General features: G+C 39.5%; 1 protein-coding gene across 3 annotated transcripts in view; it reads right to left on the minus strand.

Annotated features, from left to right (window-relative positions):
* The window catches only part of traf3ip2a (TRAF3 interacting protein 2a), a 181,759-nt gene that overhangs the window by 88,188 nt on the left and 72,736 nt on the right, over nt 1-20,835 (minus strand). For all 3 annotated transcript variants that reach the window (XM_067417395.1, XM_067417397.1, XM_067417394.1), the window contains one exon: nt 19,365-19,464. In XM_067417395.1, coding sequence (XP_067273496.1) covers nt 19,365-19,464 — 100 coding nt within the window. The remainder of the gene's footprint in view (nt 1-19,364; nt 19,465-20,835) is intronic.

Genomic DNA, 20,835 nt, shown 5'->3' on the forward strand with positions numbered 1-20,835 from the left:
GCCAATCTCGAATCTACCGTTTCTATCAAAAATACTAGAAAAGGCTGTGTCTTCACAATTATGTTCCTTTTTAGAAAGAAATGGTATATGTGAGGATTTCCAGTCAGGATTTAGACCGTATCATAGTACTGAGACTGCTCTAATTAGAGTTACAAATGATTTACTCTTATCATCTGATCGTGGTTGTATCTCTCTATTAGTGTTACTCGATCTTAGCGCTGCATTTGATACTATCGATCACAATATTCTTCTGAATAGAATCGAAAATTATGTTGGCGTTAGTGGAACTGCTTTGGCATGGTTTAAATACTTATCTGACCGTTATCAGTTTGTAGCAGTAAATGAAGAGATGTCACACCAATCACAAGTTCAGTATGGGGTACCGCAAGGCTCAGTGTTAGGACCGTTGCTTTTCACCCTGTATCTGCTACCACTGGGAGATATCATTAGGAAAAATGGCGTTAGTTTTCATTGTTATGCTGACGATACTCAGCTCTATATTTCCTCACGCCCTGACGAAACCTACCAATTCACAAGATTAACGGAATGCATAGCTGATATAAAAAATTGGATGAATAGTAATTTCCTGCAACTTAATTCAGATAAAACTGAATTTTTAATTATTGGACAGAAAAGTTCCACAAGTAGTAACCGAGAATACTGTCTAACACTTGATGACTGCTCTGTCAAGCCCTCGTCGTCAGTGAGGAACCTGGGTGTGCTCTTTGATACCAATCTTTCATTTGAAAGCCACGTTTCTAGCATCTGTAAAACCGCATTCTATCATCTTAAAAATATATCTAAATTACGGCACATGCTTTCAATGCAAAATGCTGAACAGTTAGTACACGCGTTCATGAGCTCAAGGCTAGATTATTGTAATGCTCTACTGGGTGGTTGCCCTGCTCGCTTAATAAACAAACTCCAGCTGGTCCAAAATGCAGCAGCTAGAGTTCTTACTAGAACCAGGAAGTATGATCATATTAGTCCAGTTCTGTCAACATTGCACTGGCTCCCTATTAAACATCGCATACATTTTAAAATCTTGCTTATTACTTACAAAGCACTAAATAGTTTAGCTCCCCGGTACTTAAGCGAGCTCTTAACGCATTATACTCCATCACGTCTATTGCGGTCTCAAAACTCTGGCCAGTTGATAATACCTAGAATATCTAAATCAACTGCAGGCGGTCGATCCTTTTCCTATTTAGCTCCTAAACTGTGGAATAGTCTTCCTAGCATTGTTCGGGAAGCAGACACACTCTGTCAGTTTAAATCTAGACTAAAAACACATCTCTTTACTATGGCATACACATAGAACATTTTTAACTTTCATTTTTCAATTCAATTGACTGATTGTTAGGCTGCATTAACTAGGTCAGCCGGAACCGGGAACACTTCCCATAACACTTGATGTACTCGTTACATCGTAAAAAGAGTGGCATCTACGCTAATGTTAGTCTCTCTGTTTATCCCGAGGTTTATCCCGGATCTGGGCCCTGTCCGGATCGGATGGTGGACCTGCCTGGACATGACCAGCTCATCCTGGAGTGTCTGCTGAGCCGTGTCAAATGCTGTCTCCTCCGAATTTGCCTCACTGGCACGACATGCTCAAAACCCGTCTTCTGCGCAATAATTCCGATCTTTCATGTATTCATACTCTTGTGTAATCGACGCGCCATCCCATCATTTATTTCCAAATAAATCCGTCTCTTTCGTGATACCCTGAAATTTTGAATATTCCAATCTAATATGATTTCTGACCTGTAAGGTTGCCAGAATAATAATCTTACACGGTGTGTTAATAGGCCAGAGGAGAACTGGCACCCCGACTGAGTCTGGTTTCTCCCAAGGTTTATTTTTCTCCATCATGCCCTGATGGAGTTTTGGTTCCTTGCCACTGTCGCCTTTGGCTTGGCTTGCTCAGTTGGGGACACTAAAAATATGATTAAAGTTATTCAACTTATTATACAAATAAAATGTATGAATTAGGTCTTATTTAATTCTATAAACTTAAATACTGATCTGCCAACATTGTTGCTATATGATGAATTAAAATAAGCTGATAACATCACTGTTTTCTCCAGTACGACTGTACAGCCAAATCTAATTTTGTCGCAATATTATCCTGTTTGACACTGTGAAGCTGCTTTGACACAATCGTGATTGTAAAAGCGCTATATAAATAAAGTTGATTGATTGATTGATTGATTGACAGTGTTTTTTTTCCCTCTGTTTTTTTCTTTTCTTCTGATTTTAGATCAATTCAGAGTTCTATAGGCGTATGGCTGTTCCACTGGAAGACACGTTCCTGGCCCAGTTAGACAAGTACATGAGTCAACTAATCAGAGTAATCCATTCAAAAGGAGGAGCAACCCATACAAGCAAATCTTGTATCAGGTACGTCTGTGTGTTTTACATTAATATCAACTACACAATCTTATTTTAGTCTTAATAACATTTTATTGCTAAATACTTGTTTATAGCATAGAAATTAGATATGTCATCACCACAAACAAAATGGACAATTTAAAAGTGATAGTTCACTCATAAAATAAAAAATGCTGTTAATTTACCCACCCTCAGCCTATCCAAAATATGTAGGTAACTTCAGCCGAAAGGAAAGTTTTTTTTTTTGGAAACATGCCAAATTTTTCTCCATATAGTGGACTTCACTGGGATCAACAGGTTGACGATCCAAACTGCAATGTCAGTGCAGCTTCAAATGGCTCCCAGACAAGGAATAAGGGTCTTTTTTAATGTAACAATCTGTCTATTAAAAAAATCTGCGATGTTTTACCCTCTTTCTTTAGGTGAAAGGGGGTTTCGCTTTGCAAACACTGGATCGGTACTTCCACCTATGTCACGCATTACCTTTCCAGCGTGATAACATAATGCGAGAAGACGCAGAGCTAGTGCAAAACAAGCATTTGTGGTTAAAACGTATACCGATGATTTGGCTCAATTAGACATTTATTCCTCGTCAAGGATCGTGCAGAGCTCTTTGAAGCTGCAGCTCTTTAAAGCTGCACTGAAACTGCAATTTTGATCTTTATAGAAGTCCACTATATCGAGAAAAATCCTGGAATGTTTTCCTCAAAAACCTTAATTTCTTTTCGACAAAAAAAAAAGAAAAAAACATGTCAAATTTTTCTCCATATAGTGGACTTCACTGGGATCAACAGGTTGACGATCCAAACTGCAATGTCAGTGCAGCTTCAAATGGCTCCCAGACAAGGAATAAGGGTCTTTTTTAATGTAACAATCTGTCTGTTAAAAAAATCTGCGATGTTTTACCCTCTTTTTTTAGGTGAAAGGGGGTTTCGCTTTGCAAACACTGGATCGGTACTTCCACCTATGTCACGCATTACCTTTCCAGCGTGATAACATAATGCGAGAAGACGCAGAGCTAGTGCAAAACAAGCATTTGTGGTTAAAACGTATACCGATGATTTGGCTCAATTAGACATTTATTCCTCGTCAAGGATCGTGCAGAGCTCTTTGAAGCTGCAGCTCTTTAAAGCTGCACTGAAACTGCAATTTTGATCTTTATAGAAGTCCACTATATCGAGAAAAATCCTGGAATGTTTTCCTCAAAAACCTTAATTTCTTTTCGACAAAAAAAAAGAAAAAAAGGCATGAACATCTTGGAAGGCATGGGGTGAGTAAATTACCAGTAAATTGAATTCTGAAGTGAACCAAATAATTTTTTAAAGAGCTTGTTTGACTACGCGAAAGGATCTGTATTGCTCGTTTGATTTCGCGGAAGCATCTCTGGAGTACTTTGATCCGCGGAAGGATACAGATTAAAGGACTTCGCGAGTTTCACCGAGAGGCAGCAGCAGCAATTTTGAGGATGCAGTTCACGCGTCAGGTAAGTGTTAATGATTAAATTGCAGACAAATATGTTGAACATATTAGGCTTGTGTGGGTATTTAACGTTAGAAGTGAAGTAAGAAGTAAATATATCCAAGGGAAATAGAGATTATTTAGGCCTAAGTGATGTCTACATCAAGTTCACTCCTCATCGAATAAATGATTTACGTTATGTTAATGTGGTCTTTAACCATGTTTAAGTAATAATACATAATTTTCTTTTAAACTATAATACTATATAATGTATTTTAGATTTAATCTCAGCGTGTTGTGTGCAATTTTTGTGTCAGACAAACTTTCTCTCATTAATAGGCCAAGGTGCTGTGGTGTTTTTTATACGTGCAAATTTACTGAAACATGTCAAACGTGTAACTTAATGTAGGCCAAATAATGTACTCTATTTAGGGTTACGTGGTTATGTTGATTTTTTTCGCGTTCCAACTTTTGAAATTGTCCCGTAAAGTTAAGGGAACAACATAAGGTCTCGGTTACATATGTAACCCTCGTTCCCTGAGGAGGGAACGGAGACGTAACGTCAGTGACTGACGAATGGGGGTTTCGCTTAGAAGCCTATCATCTCCGAAACTAGAAAGCGCCCAATGGCAGTGCCAATGCCATGGGTATGCGAGATTTGCATGTGTAACTCCGCCTACCCACGTGGGTATATAAGGAAGTAGCTGGCATAATCGCATTATGTTTTACCTGCTGAGGAGCCAAGTTGAACTCCGTTCCAGCGGTACAGCGGATGTGGCAACGGGACGTTACGTCTCCGTTCCCTCCTCAGGGAACGAGGGTTACATACGTAACCGAGACGTTCCCTTTTGTTCAGTCACTCCGACGTAACGTCAGTGACTGACGAATGGGGGTCCCAATGAAATAACGCCACTCGGCTGTCTTCCAGTGCCCTGCGCAAGCGTGAGAGCCCTGATGCAAGTTAGGACGGTCAAAGGCCTCTACTTAACGCAGGAATACCAAGGTACACTGGGAAGCATATTCCAGGAGGAGATATGCGCCAAGATGCCTACCCGTAGGGAGGACTTAAGAATACACGCATGACCCCGGGGGGCTGCATACGGAAGATTACTGGGGTACCAGCCGCAGGTGGATTTTTAACCCCATGGGGTGGCAAGATTGCCAAGGGAATACACCCGCTCAGGGAGGCTTACGGTGGAAATACACATGTGGGGGTCGCCGGAGGGGAACCATGCACATGGGGCACCTGGCCGGACACGAGTGTCTGGGCTAAGGGCAGACTTACTGGTATCGGCGTCGTCAGTGCTGGAGGAGTTCAGGGCTCTCGGGGAGCTCACCTGAGAAGAATATCGCATGTATCCAGTCCGTGGAGTGGAATGGCGAGCAAGCGAAGACACCTGAGCCAATCCATTACCGGCCACTTGTAGAGGCGAGTACATAGTCAGATACAGGCTCCACTCGGAGGTTATAAAACCTGGCGAATGTGTTTGGTGTCGCCCAGCCTGCAGCTCTGCAGATGTCTGTCAGCGGAGCGCCATGTGCTAAAGCCCAAGAGGAGGTCACACTCTGAGTGGAATGGGCTCTGACCCCAAGGGAACATGGGCGTCCCTGCTGCTGGTAAGCCAAAACAATGGTGTCCACTTTCCAGTGAGACAGCCTTTGCTTTGAGAGAGCCTTCCCTTTCAGCTTCCCACCATAACAGACAAAGAGCTGGTCTGAGGTCCTGAAACACTGCATCCTGTCTACGTAAGCGCGAAGGGCGCGTACTGGACAGAGCAATGCCAAGGCTGGGTCTGCCTCCTCCAAAGGCAGCGCTTGCAGGTTCACCACCTGATCTCTGAACGGAGTGGTGGGAACCTTGGGCACATATCCAGGCCGGGGTCTCAGGATCACGTGAGAGTCGGCCGGCCCGAATTCTAGGCATTCTTCGTCAACTGAAAATGCCTGCAGGTCCACTACCCTCTTGATGGAGGCCAGTGCGGTCAGGAGCGCTGTCTTCATAGACAAGAACTTAACATCTACTGACCGCAAAGGCTCAAATGGGGCCCTCTGCAGAGCACTTAAAACTACTGAGAGGTCCCAAGAGGGTACGAGAGGAGCACGAGGAGGATGTAGTCTCCTCGCACCCCTCAGGAACCTGATGACCAGGTCGTGCTTACTTACCGTTTTACCGTCCAAGAGGTCATGATAGGCGGCGATAGCGGCCACATAAACCTTCAGGGTGGATGGAGACAGCCTTCGATCCAACCCTTCTTGGAGGAGAGAGAACACAGACCCGATCGGGCATTTCCAGGGGTCTTCTTGGCGAGAAGAGCACCAATTGACGAAGAGGTTCCACTTCAACGCAAAGGCCTGTCTCGTGGACTCGGCCCAAGCGGAAGTGATGGTAGCCACCACCGTAGGTGGTAGGGTACTCAAACCTGCCGCGTCCCATCCAGGAGCCACACGTGGAGGTTCCAAAGATCGTCAGCGCACCCAAAAACCAATCGTCAAGCCGCGAACGCTCTGGCCGGGGCGGAGGGTTCCACTCCAGCCCAAGCGCCGCGGCCGCCCGGGCAAGCATGGCTGTCAGCTCCGGGTCCGACTCGGACAATGCTGGCGCCCGGAGGCAGCAGCACAGCTGAATCATCATCCTCGGAGGACTCTAGCCCACCTTGTGATGTGGTCACCGACATCTCGTCCTCCTCTGGAGCGCCGAACGAAACACGCGGACCGGTCGAAACCGAGGCCGCGGGCTCCATCACAACGCTCGCGGGTACCGGTGCAACAGAGGGGGGTGTGGGCCGAGGCATGAGCGTCGGAGCTGTGTTCCACACCATCACCCTCAGGTCACCCTGGCCACCAGCTGAAGAGACGCCCCGCGGACCGGATGATACCGAGGCCGCGGACACGTCAGATCGGGGGGTGACGGAGGGGACTCTCACTCCGGCGGCCTCACGGAGATCATTGAGTCTCGACCGCAACACGGAGATGGCCATGTTCCCGCAGTGGGAACATGACTCATCCACAAGCGCCGCCTGAGCATGCTGGTAGCCCAAGCATGCCAGACAGTGCGAGTGCCCATCAGAAGAGTGTAGAGACCGGCCACACCCAGAAGCACACGGGCAAGACATCCTGAAAAGGACGTGCCACGTGTGAGCTCTTTTGTGAGAGGATTAACCTCGCAGTCGATGCCGAAGCGCCCAGGGGACCACACACCAACTGGAAACCAATCGTCTGACCAGCAGGCAGGAAGTATGTGACCGCTGGAACGCGCCGAACACCAACACCGACTGGAAGATCCTGATCGTCTCGAAGAACTGACTTAACTCAGAAGGCTTATAGGAGTGAAAGGTATGTAATCCTTGGCTCCGAAGCATTAAAACATAATGCGATTATGCCAGCTACTTCCTTATATACCCACGTGGGTAGGCGGAGTTACGCATGCAAATCTCGCATGCCCATGGCATTGGCACTGCCATTGGGCGCTTTCTAGTCTCGGAGATGATAGGCTTCTAAGCAAAACCCCCATTCGTCAGTCACTGACGTTACGTCGGAGAAGTAAGGGAACCATGAATATGATAAAATGGTGCTCATTTCCTCATCCTCACAAGTGGGACGAATTCTAAACTTTAGTTTAGTCACACATGCAAGTAAATTCTTAATATTGATAAAATGTATAAAGAATATATATATATATATTTTATTATTATTAATTTTTCTCTTTCTTTCTCCAACAGGGTGTGACCAAGATATCCATTGATGCTTTGTCGTTTCTCATCCAAGCCAGTCAGTTCTTCTTAAAGGGATAGTTAACCCAAAAATGAACATTCTGTCATTTACCCTCATGTTGTTCCAAACCTGTATGAGTTTCTTTGTTCTGCTGAACACAAAATAAGATATTTGGAAGAATGTTTGTAACCAAGCAGATGGAGCAACCATTCACTACCATAGCAGGGGAAAAAATACTAGGGTAGTAAATGGTTGCTCCATCTGCTTGGTTACAAACATTCTTCCAAATATCTTATTTTGTGTTCAGCAGAACAAAGAAAATTATACAGTATATATGAACAACATGAGGACGAATAAATGAGGACAGAATGTTCATTTTTGGTGAACTATCCCTTTTCCAGCTGAAACACTGACAAGTAGCAAGAATGCTCCACTGTATCTACTTTGACTGTGTGTGTATTTTCAAAACTAAAGGTGCATTAAAGACATTAAAGAAAAGTGACAAGGGCTTTGGTCATTTTTTTATTATTTAAAGAAATTTGAAATTAATTCTTATGAAAATGTATTGTTTGCATGCCAAATTTTATAAATGCAGATGATACAATGTGCTTTAATTTGTTTTTATCCTCACTATAACATGTTGTAACTAGTTCCACCACTGCAATTTCTAGTAAGAATTAAAACCATTTAAAAATGAAACCCCTAATTAAAACGTTTTAGTTGAATTAATTATAAAAACAGATTGAGTAAACGTACATTTTAAAGTTGAAGTCAAGTTTGAGCCAATTAAAAAATATTAATTGAGGTAACAATTTCTAGAACGAAATTGAGTGAATGTAAAATATCTGTGGAACTAGTTACTAAATAATAATTCGTTGAAAGCACTAGAATTTTTTCACAGTGCATGAAAGAATGTCTGTGTTTGAAAGAATGTCTCTAGTTTAGTTTAAATTGTTTTCTTATGTTTGTAAGATTATCCATTTTTTTTCATATGTTTGTCTAGTATAAATATCTAGTTGTATGTTTGAATCTGTAGTTGATTGGTGGAAGGGTAATTTTAAACATTTTCCATGATCTGTTAATTTTTTTAATTAGATTTTTTAACATGGTTCAGAGCATTACCTGTAAGCTTTTCTAAAGCACTTATCACAATACACTCAGTAGAAATGGTTCCATTTTAAGAATATATTAAAAGGATATAGTTCATCCAAAAATGGTTCATGTTGTTCCAAACATGTATGAGTTTCTTTCTTCTGCTGAACACAAAAGATGTGTTGAAGAATGTTGGTAACCAGACAGTTGACGGTACCCATTGACTTCCAGAGTATTTTTTTTTTCCTGTTATGGGAGTCAATGGGTACCGTCAACAGTCTGGTTACCAACATTCTTCAACACATCATCCTATGTGTTCAGCAGAAGGTAGAAAAGAATACAGGTTTGGAACAACTTGAACCATTTTTGGGTGAACTATCCCTTTTTGTGAAGTATCCCTTTTTATTTATGTGGCTAATTTATTCGCATAACCACTGTTTATATTTATTTTTAAAGATAGATTAGTGGCTCAGTTTTTAGCATAATGCTGTGCAAAGACAACTTTTCAAAAAGACTGTTAATGAAATGGATGTTAAGTGTGTCAGGAAGTTTCATTTGCACAACAAATATGAACAGTTTGTAATGATTTCTCAAAGTTTGTAAAAAGGGAAATGAAATTTAATAAAATGAATTGTAAATAAATATTTCTAAAGCTATTTGAGTCTTGTGTGATTGAAATTAATTTTATATAATGTAGTAATTTAAGTTGAGAACTTATTTTTTTAAGGGTTACCAATTGAAGTAATTTTTTTAAGTTGATCCAACTGTAGGAAAAACTAAAACATTTAAGTTGGAATGGAATGAAATTAAGAGACTAATGTAAATAATAGGGTTGAATGAACTCAAATAATATAAGTGTGTGTGGTGTGGCAAGCAGCGGGGCGAGGGACCGCGAGAGCGGGCCAGTGACGAGTGGTAATGAGTACCAGCTGCGTAACACACCGGTCTCGTCTCGCGGCCAAGTGACGGGAGCATAAAAGGAGGAGCGAAGGCAGCGGAAGACGAGAGAGGACCAGGCCTGGATTTATGTTATGTTTTGTTTACGTTTTATTATGTGTGTGCGGGCAGTCGTCCGTGAGGGGCTGCCCTAGGTTTTACTTTCGTTTTGTTTATTTACTTTGGAATTAAAGTTTGTTAAACGTTCGCCGGTTCCCGCCTCCTTCCTTCCCATCTACGAACTTTATTACAGTGTGATTGACCCATTGAAAGTAAGTTGATAAAATGTAATAATTTAAGTTGAGAGAACTTAACATGTTTAGGTGTTACCAATTGAAGTCATTTTTTAAGTTGATCCAACTGTAGGAAAAACTAAAACATTTAAGTTGGAATGGAATGAAATTAAGTTGAATGAACTCAATTTTCTCAATTAACTCCATGAACTCAATTAAAGGGATAGTTCACTTTGAAATTAAATTTTGATATGTTTTAGCTTACCTCATAGGCATCCGAGATGTAGGAGTATTTGTTTCCCCAGTAGTTTCAATTTTGATCATTTTAGGTCAAACCATTCTTGTCTGTGCCTCACATAATGCAGGTCTATAGTCACCACCTCAAAGAGCATACACAGAGAAGTCCAAATTAAGGAATCCCCCATCGTAAGTACACACTGATGGTCTAAGACACGAAATGAGCGGTTTGTGTGAGAAAATGAACAGAAAATGAGAAAATGATTTATATCGTTTTTACCTCTTGTACACCACAGGAAACACGCACGCGTGCCCTCGGATCAGTCGGACGTAGGGGTGTACAAGAGGTAAAAACGATATAAATACTGATTGTTTTCTCACACAAACCGCTCGTTTCATGTCTTAGGCCATCAGTGTGTACTTACGATGGGGGATTCCTTAATTTGGACTTCTCTGTGTATGCTCTTTGAGGTGGTGACTATAGACCTGCATTATGTGAGGCACAGACTAGAACGGTCTAGAAAATGATCAAAATTCCTAACCCTAACCCTACTTCTCAGATGCCCATGAGGTAAGCTAAAACATATCAAAATTTAATTTCAAAGTGAACTATCCCTTTAATATAAGTTTGATTGACCCATTAAATGTAAGTTGATAAAGAGATAAGATAGAAGAGATACTTATCATACCCAATTCTTCCCAAAACCAAAGAAGTGACATTTAAAATTTTGAACGACATTTATCCATCCAACTCCTTTCTGCATGAGAGATTCAATTGGGAAAATAATTCATGTGGATTTTGTGAGAAAGACATTGAAACAGTAAAACATATTTTCTTTCAGTGTGAATTTTTAAATGAATTTTGGCTTTCATTTAAAAGTTGGATTAAATCTAAAGATATATTAATACACCCTTTGAATATGACCTCAATTAAAGTTGGAGTGTTTATAAAGGATAACAATTTAGAATGTTTGATAAATAACCTGATTCTGTTAGGCAAACACTTTATCCACAGATGTAAGTATCTAAAGGTCAAACCCCATTTCCCTGGTTGGAAGAATGAATTGAAGTTATATTCAAAATCAAGGGATGATGGACAGAAATGCCTTGAAACTTTCTTCTGCTCTTGACTTATATATGTTGTTAGAATAAGACCCCATGACATTTTTTTTATTTTCTTTTTTGTGTGTGTGTGTGTGTGTGTGTGTTGTGTTCATTTTTTTATTTGAATGCTGTATTAACACGGAAAATGGTTATATGATTGTAAGGAATGCCTTAAATGTTTTATTTGAACAATCTATAAAAATAAATAAATAAAACTAAATAAATAAATAATAATAATAATAATAATAATAATAATAATAATACTCCCGACTCAATCCCAACTCAGCATGACGCAATCGGTCACATGACACATGAGAGCCAATGGCATTTTACAATCAAAGCTGACGTAATGACGCAATTTGTCACGAGACACACGACAGCCAATGCTGTCAAAGCTGACTTGACGTTTCTTCCGGGCGGCAAATTTTGAAATTTGTTAATCATCGAGACATCGGCCGGTGGATGGCCTCGGGACACTTGGAATATTTGTACTTTTTGAATAAATTGTTCCTGCAGTCGTACCTGCCTGTTTTTTTAATATATAAAACACAAACAGGTAGGTTTAGGGAAGGGATTGGTTATGTGACACATAGGAGTTAAATACTTACAGTAATTAGATGAATTACCTATTTTCACATTTCTATTGCAACAGGTGAGGAATAGCAGAATTTAATTTTCACAAAAAACGTTAAAAAAATTTTGTAGCAACCAATCGACCCATTTGTAACGGGTGAGAAATATCTACAAATGATGTGTAAAACATTTACAAGTGATGAATAGTCTAAACTTTAGATTAGGGGACACTAAAAGTGATGTAAATGCCTTGTATACAGTACATGTACAGATCATTTGTAACAGGTAAGAAATATCTACGAAAGATGTGTAAAACATTTACAAGTGATGAATAGTCTACACTTTAGATTAGAAAATGCTTTGTATACGTGTACAGATCATTTGTAACGGGTGATAAAGATTTGTAAATTATTTATTCATGCGTTTACAACATCATCTCTAACAGGTGATGAACACTTTGTAGTGTGTAACTTACTTTAATGTAAATGCTGACTGGTGAGGGTATAGACAGTTGTCTTCTCAGACACGTGCACCAAATGCTTCACTGGAGGGTAAAACCAGTTCACATTGGCCCTCATTTATTAAAAGTGCGTACACCAAATTTCCAGCGTACACCTTGCGTACACCAAAACCCAAGGTGACTTTGAGATTTATCAATATAGACGTTGGCCTACGGCACGCTCAAATCCTACGCCAGCTCAGGAGGTGGTGTACGCACGTTTTGAATTAGTGCGAAAATGAAAAACAATTCCTAACACCACAAAACGCACTGACAAATATACGCGATTTCATGACCCACTGTAAAAAACAACAACAGCAACACATTCTTCTTCTAAATAACAATAAACGTCATTAATAATAAAAATCATAATAATAAAAAGAATCTTACAAATTGTCATGCAATTATTAATGTGAATGAATGGTAGGTTACTCCACATCACATCATCATCATGTGATGTGACTAAGTCATTCTAAAATGTTTATTAATTTGACAACTAGTAATTTATCATTCTTTAAAAAAAATAGCTTTAGCATAAATGCATTTTGTGGTTTTAACAGACCAGCCTAAAATGTAATGATGCATCAATAAATTATATATTCATTATTTACTAATGGTTTGATCATCATTTGTTCATGATTAACAATTGTTTATTGAGATTATGGTACGTTGACATTTCAGGGATTAATAATATAATAACTAGTAACCTAATAACCATTTACTAAGGATCTGTTTGATTATTTTATGATATGCTATTTTTTAAAGATAACTTACCACAGATTTGCAAATGGTTAGCATATTATACTTAATCATTTATGAATGTATAATCATGATTTGTAAATTATTAGTTTATCATTATCTAATAATGTGATACAGAATAGCATGAAATACCCTTTTATTAGAAAACTACACAACACAGTGTAAAAAGAAAAATTATCCTTAATGTACATATATTATAAAATGTTAAAGTCTGCAAATACAGTCATGAAGCACAATCGCTACTCATCATCAGTCCTAACTATTACGGTGTTCATTACAAAACAGTCATGAAGAAGCATGTGTTCACTATAACATTTTCGTCTTCGATTTTCCCCCACAAATTAATTCTGTAATTTTGGCGAGGTGTTAACGATCAGTCTATTTGTTAGAAACATATAAATCCTCCGAAGACCCGGGTATGTAATGCTTTATGATGCACTGCTGGCACTGTTGGAGGATTACGGCAATGGCAGAATAAGAAGAGAACAAGTTTTCATCTAACAACATTATCAGCAAAACTGCATGAATTTTATTTGATTTGAAGTGTTTAAAATTAACTAAATTAACCAAATATTTTTATTTAGCCTAAAATAACACTTTATTTATTTATGTTTTATATGGATATTTTGATATATTTATTCTACAACATAAAAAGGATATTAAATGATATTCAGCAATGTAATGTGTAAGGCACAAATGGCATTTATAGTCCGTATCTAATATTTTTCAATTTCTTTTACCTTTGACAGTGTTAAACATGATGTCATGTGGATGGGAATATGCATGCAAATGATATGCATATGAGGTCATGCATAGTAAAATTAGGCGTTGTAAGCTCCATATATGGTGATTTCGGGGAGGAGACAGGGTGGAGATGCACGTATGCACAATCTGCTGCTGGCAGGGATTTATGCGCAGGTTCTGGCGCACGCATGGTTTTATAAATCTGATTTTTTTTGTGCGTACGCAAAATCTAGCTTGTACTGTACACTTTTAGGATAAAATCTACGCAAAGTTTTATGAATGAAACCCCTGGACAATTATTTTAAAGGTCCCTTTTTTCGTGTGTTTTTGAAGCCTTGATTATGTTTACAGTGTGCAATATAACATGAGTTCATGTTTCGCGTGTAAAAAAAAAGTATATTTCACACAATTTACTTTTGAAAAAGAACTGTAAATTCTTATCTGTAAATTCATCTTGTGTTTCTGGTTATATTTGGGCAAATTTTACAGCATACCTGCTACTACTTACTGCCAGACAAAAAAACAATGAAAGCTGTGGTTAAACGCAATAAAATGAGCGGACTGGAGTGAGTATTCCATGCGCTGGCTAGGCGGAACTTCGGATCCTACGACACAAAACTCATCTGTTAAATCTTTAAATCTTTAAAATTAAATCTTTTTTTTACAAGTCTTGTATGTGTACATTTAGCACATAGTAAGCATCTAACGATCTAAACTATGCACGTTCATATTTTCACCATGAAGTAAACTGCGAAATGTAGATTTTTTTTTAAATAAACTTTTTTAAAACAAAATGTTTTGGTATTTGAAATAAACCTGTATTAAAAATTTAAAATTACATGAAAAATGCCATATCCCTTAAATACTGCACAACTGTAGAGTGCAAATATTAGGCTATTAAAAGGTGTTCCTGAACTTTTTATGTGTTTATAACAAATGTCTCAGGTTACGTATGTAACCATGGTTTCCGGACAGGGAACTAGACGCTGCGTCGGAATGCTGCGGGAATGCTTCTGCGTAAATTGCTTCGTGGATCCCTCGTGAAATCAGTCCAATGGCATGATGGTATGTCACAGGTGGGAGACATTATTGACTAGGAAACTATAAAGCACCCCTGAACCAAACGATGTCTGCTTCTAAAATGTCAAAGTAAGATGGTCACAGGCATGCTGGGAGTATGGCAAAGCAATGCAGCGTCTTGTTCCCTCTCAGGGAACCATGGTTACATACATAATCTTAGACGTTCCCTTTCAAGGGAACACGCGCTGCGTCAGAAAGCTGCAGGGACTCAATACCCACACCTCCATAATACCAAGTGCCTGTCTGTGTGAAATCTTAGCGCAGAACTCGAGACCCTGGAGTCGAAGCCACACCCAGGTTATAACCATACTCCGAGTTGGGCTTGGATACTTAATGATGAAGGTGGATCGGCAGACTCATAAGCAACTGAAATAGCCTCAGCAATCCATTTGCTCAAAGTCTGCTTAGATGCAGACTTCCCCTTACTAGGGGACTTAAACCATACAAACAACTGGTCGGTTTTACACCACAGGGCACCACACTACTGTGGCCGTAAGCATCTAATGCCCTTACTGGGCAGAGCATATTTAATTTCTCCTAGTCTGGATCCTGAAACACAGACAAAGCCCTGGAGTGAAGAATAGTCTTTACCACCTCAGTGACAGGACCTGAATCTATGAGCTGGGCCCCCCACAGTTTCCATAACTCTGGGTGGGGGTGAAATATTGACTCCAACCTTTGGGAGAGAAGGTCCCTCCAGACAGGAATTTCTGCCGGAGGGCCGTCTAGGAGAGACACTATGTTCTGATAGCCACACTCGGCCCAACCAGAACGGGGCTATTAGGAACAACCGAACCCCATCCCGGCGTATTCTCTCCAGAACCCCTGGGAGCAGCACCACCAGGAGAAAGGCATACAGACTCAGCCTCGGCCACATCTGCACCATGGCATCCAATTCCAGAGGAGCTGGATAAGCCAAAGGAGCTCCACCATGGATGGAGTCTCCACTTCACGGGTGTCAATCCCTGCCTCAACAGGAATCTGCTCCGTTATTTAGATGCCCTGGGATGTATAATGCGCTGACTGAGCAACCTACCTTGGCCCCCCAAGAGGATCTGGTGTGACAATTTGCAAAGTGGGCACAAGCGCAAGACCCCCTATGTGGTTTATAAACACGATCTACTCATGATTGCCCCCCAGCTAGTGAGGGATGTATCCGTCGTTAGCATCAAGCGACGACAATGAGCCCCCGACACCGGTCCTTGGGACAGAAACCAAGGATTCTTCCACATAACCAAGGCATGAAGGCATCGCAGCGTGACCTTGATCATGCAAAAAGGATTTCCCCTCAGGGAGAACCCCTTGGTCTTGAGCCACCACTGCAAGGGTCTCATGTACAGCAGGCCAAAAGTAAGTGACTTACTTTTACAGTAAGGTACTGGCCTAGCTTCACCTTATTTATGGCTATAAGAATCGCTTCTACCCGAGAGGGCGCTAGATGAGCCTTCATGGTTTTCGAATCCCAAACTATTCCTAGAAATGTGGTACTCTATTTTGGAGATGAAACACTTTCTTGGCATTTAGCCTCAGCCCCGACACTTTCATGTGAGTGAGAACAGAATCTTGATGCTGAACCGCTAGTTGTCTTGATTGTGCCAGAATGGGTCAATCGTCTATAGTTGATAACGTGGATGCCATGGAGTCTCAGAGGAGCCAGAGTTGCATCCACGCACTTTGTGAACGTGCAGGAAAATAAAGCTAGGCCGAATGGAAGAACCTGATACAGGTAAGCTTCGCCCCCGAAAGCAAACCTGAGGAACCTCCTGTGTTGAGGAACGATGGAGACGTGGAAGCATGCGTCCTTTAAGTCTTTTGTGACAAACCAGTCCTCAGACCTGATTTGACACAATCTGTTTCAGCGTGAGCGTTTCTTGAACTTTAGTTTCTTTACTGCAATTTAACTGACGCAGATCTAGAATGGGACGCAGCCCTCAGTGCTTCTTTGGAATTATAAAGTACCGGCTGTAAAACCTTGACTCTCTGCTATGGGGAGGGACCCTCTCTGTAGCATTTTTTTCACAAAAGCTTCCCCGTGCCAGTACATTTCCGGGTGGACACGGAGATGTGTGCTCACTGAGGACCGCTGTGCCCTAAAGTACACTAGGTGGCAGGTGTCACAGGGTGTTTTGGTGAACACTGTCATGTTCTGTCATGCACTTCCTGGTTTGTCATGTGATCCTGCAATGTGCTCCCTTGTCTTGTGTTCCAATGTCATGTTGTCATTGGTTTATTGGTTAATCATTGTTTACAGGTGTGTCTTCTATAGTCCTCAGTCTTTGTGTATTTAAGCCCTCATGTTTGCCATGTGTCTTTGTCTGTTATTGTAATTGTGTAATCTGCTGTCGGTGAGTTTATGTTAAGCCAAGTCTTTTGTTTGTTTTGCCAAGCCAAGTCTGTTTCATGTCACCAGACCCTGACTGAGTCTAGTTTCTCCCAAGGTTTATTTTTCTCCATCATGCCCTGATAGAGTTTAGGTTCCTTGCTACTGTCACCTTTGGCTTGGTTTGCTCAGTTGAGGACACAAAAATTATGATCCAAGTTATTCAACTAAATAGAGGGCGATCTCAGGAGTGCCCCCAGGCTGGGAAGGGCATTGGGGTATGTTGCAAGCAGCTAGGCGAGGGACCATAAAAGAGCGGGTCAGTGACGAGAACTAATGTGCGCCCGCTGCACGTCCCACCGGTCTCGTCTCACAGAGGAGTGACGGGAGCATAAAAGGAGGCGCGATGACAGATCAAGATGAGAGAGGACCAGGCCTGGAATTTATGTTGTGTTTTGATTATGTTTTATTATTTGTGTACTTTTTTGTCTACTTCATTACTTTCATTTTTTTCATTTTGTTTGATAAAAAGTTGTTGAATGTTCGCCGGTTCCCACCTCCTTCCTTCCTATAACTACGAACGTCATTACAATTGTTTTGGGGGCAGGCTGCTTTATTGCTTATGTTCTTGCAATGCTGTGATTGTCTCTGTGAGTTATAGCATGTACATTTAGAGTGTATTTGGTACTTCACAAAGAATGCTTTCAAAATGGTTTCAACTCATTTTTGGGTCAAATTTGCCATCATACCTGTCAACATTTGGGTATCAAAATCCGGGGGGGATTTTATGTTAAAAACATAAAATCAGATGTGTTTAAACACAGATGTTTTAAAATCTAAAATTAATACATTTTTTTTAATATATATAAATACATTTCTTCGTTTTTTAATTAACTATATTGATATTTTGTTTCTGTGATTCATCTTAATTAATTGCCATTAAAACATATATATATAATATGTATATTAGCTCCAAATTAATGTAGAAACAACATAAAAATGTGTTTATTGGAACCTTTTTATCTTTTTAGGCCAGTATCACTGATAGTAATACAGCTTCTGATGTCTCTATGAAATAATATTTAATTCACACTTAAATGAAATAACACACTAACATTTATTAAGCTTCAAAAAATATTACTTTAAATTGAAGTGAAAAAAAAAAAAATCCTCACATTTCATTTGTACCAGTGCTCAAGAAGTTAACAAGTAGGAAAAATACATGTTATCAGTTTGCACTACATACATTATGAATTATATATAGATTAATCCTTATTAAAGGTACTAAAGTTATTTAGTCAAGAGCAGAGCATATTTAGTGAGCAATTACTTTTGTTCTTTACATTGTCATTATAAGTGGTTACTGTCACTTTAAAAGATCTTCCGCTGTCGTACATGATGCGTAGCCTATCTCACACACATCTCATTTTCTCACACCTCTTTAAACTCATTTAAGATGTTATTTAACTTTTTAAGGCTGCTCTTACAAAGAAACTTAACAAAACTGGTATATTGGCATAATTGTGTGTGTTATTATTTGTTAAAGCGCGAAATAGAACTTGAAACCGGGCGTTGTGTGAGTTTTTCATACAGCACATTCTCTTTGTCTTGTCGCTCTTAAATGGTTTAAAAGCATTTGCATGAATAAACTCATGATCATATAATGTAACAGTCAGGGGATTACAGAAAATAAATATTTACCAGTGGAGTCTTCTCTCGTTTCTACCATGGTTTCTACTAATAATGCTTGATTCAACTTCCCGCGCCCTGCGCAGATATCAACAGCGCAACTAGATTGCCAGGTCGACGCCACAAAGGGTTTGAAATTTGTGCAATGTGTCGATTGTATGAGTCGCCGTTACATAAAAGATCTGGCAACTGAACAACCTTGGAATAACACATTTGTGATTATTCAAAGAACGAGGTTTGGGCCATACAAATTACGGGAGATTTCCGGGAGAAATTACAAAACGGGAGGGGGGCGGGAGATGGGTGTGAAATACGGGAGACTCCCGGCAAAAACTGGAGTGTTGACAGGTATGTATGCCATCTGTTCGGTTTAAATTTTTTATTTGATCAATTCCTTTTTAATACATTTTTTGACATTTAATTAGTTTTTAAATTTAGTTTTTTCAAGATATTACTATTTTTTGTTATTTAACAAAAATAGTTTGTTAGTTAGGGCATAATATATTGAAGGAAAAAAAATGCATAAAAATCAAAATACCTTGCATACTCAGGTAGTGGCTGATTCACCAGAAAGTTGGGCTGTGGGTAATTTGCAGGCTGCTTATGCCAGTGATATAAAAACTCTGGTGGGTATTCATCTATAAAAGACAATACATATGAACATATATGGTATGTATAATGGGTAACACATAATTACATTTATACACAATTAATAAACAACCAAGACAAAAATAAAGGAAAACTAAAATAATTTATGGAAAAAAAACATTTCATAAGGGATGACTTTAGATTCAATTTTATTTAGTCATTAAATGGATTTGGGTGATGGATGATATCTAAAGAAAACCAAAATTCTTATGATCTCCATGCAAAGCAGAATGTTTTAAAGGTGTCATGACATATCCTTTTCATTTTAATATGTTCCTTTAAGTTTACTTCTAATGTTAGTAAAGTTTCTTTGCACAGTCACATATTTGCTTATATTAGCAAATCATGCATATTTCTCACCTCATTCTGTCCCCAGTCTCATCAGTAAATAGAAACAGTTTATAAATTGATGTTTATAATTGACAAAAATTGTATCTCTCTCCTTTTCACCTCACTCCATTGCTAGACTGGGTATGGAAGTACTAAGGTAAAGTTATCATCATGTGTTGTTGTGGAGGCGGCCAGATGCAAATGTCTACAACAGTGTGGAGGAATAATGTGGAGAAAGCATAAAATAAAGTTGGTCCGCCCCAGTACTTAAGTGAGCTCTTAACACGTATACAAAATCACGTCTATTGCGGTCTCAAAATTCTGGCCAGTTGATAATATCTAGAATATCAAAATCAACTGCAGGCGGTTCATCCTTTTCCTATTTAGCACATACACTCTGGAACAGTCTTCCTAGCATTGTTCGGGAAGCAGACACACTCTGTCAGTTTAAATGTAGATTAAAAACACATATCTTTACTATGGCATACACGTAATACATTATTAACTTACAGTGGGTACAGAAAGTATCCCCTTTAGGGATGGGTATCGTTAAGATTTTAACGGTATTACTACTCTTACCGATACTGCTTATCGGTCCGGTACTTTAACGGTATTCTTATCGGTACTTTTTGAGATTTATATATATATATATATATATATATATATATATATATATATATATATATATATATATATATATATATATATACATACATACATACATACATACATACACACACACACACACACACACACAATAAACGAAAATACACATTATATAGGCCTACACAGTGCTTACATTACAGGAAGAATTCTAGTAAAATAACACTGCATAGTTTATCATAAATAGCCAAAATAATGCGTATTAAAGCTGAAGTTATTAATTCAAGAGCTGTGAGTGATTTTCTCTTTGCATTTGGTTGTTTAAATCGTAGTAATTCATCGGCATGTTTATTTACAACACTGCCTCTTTAAGACAGATGTGCAGCTCAGTGTTGCCAAGTCCGCGGTTTTCCCGCGGAATTGGGCTA

This window comes from Pseudorasbora parva, chromosome 15 (genome assembly GCF_024679245.1).
Source record: "Pseudorasbora parva isolate DD20220531a chromosome 15, ASM2467924v1, whole genome shotgun sequence".
NCBI lineage: Eukaryota > Metazoa > Chordata > Actinopteri > Cypriniformes > Gobionidae > Pseudorasbora > Pseudorasbora parva.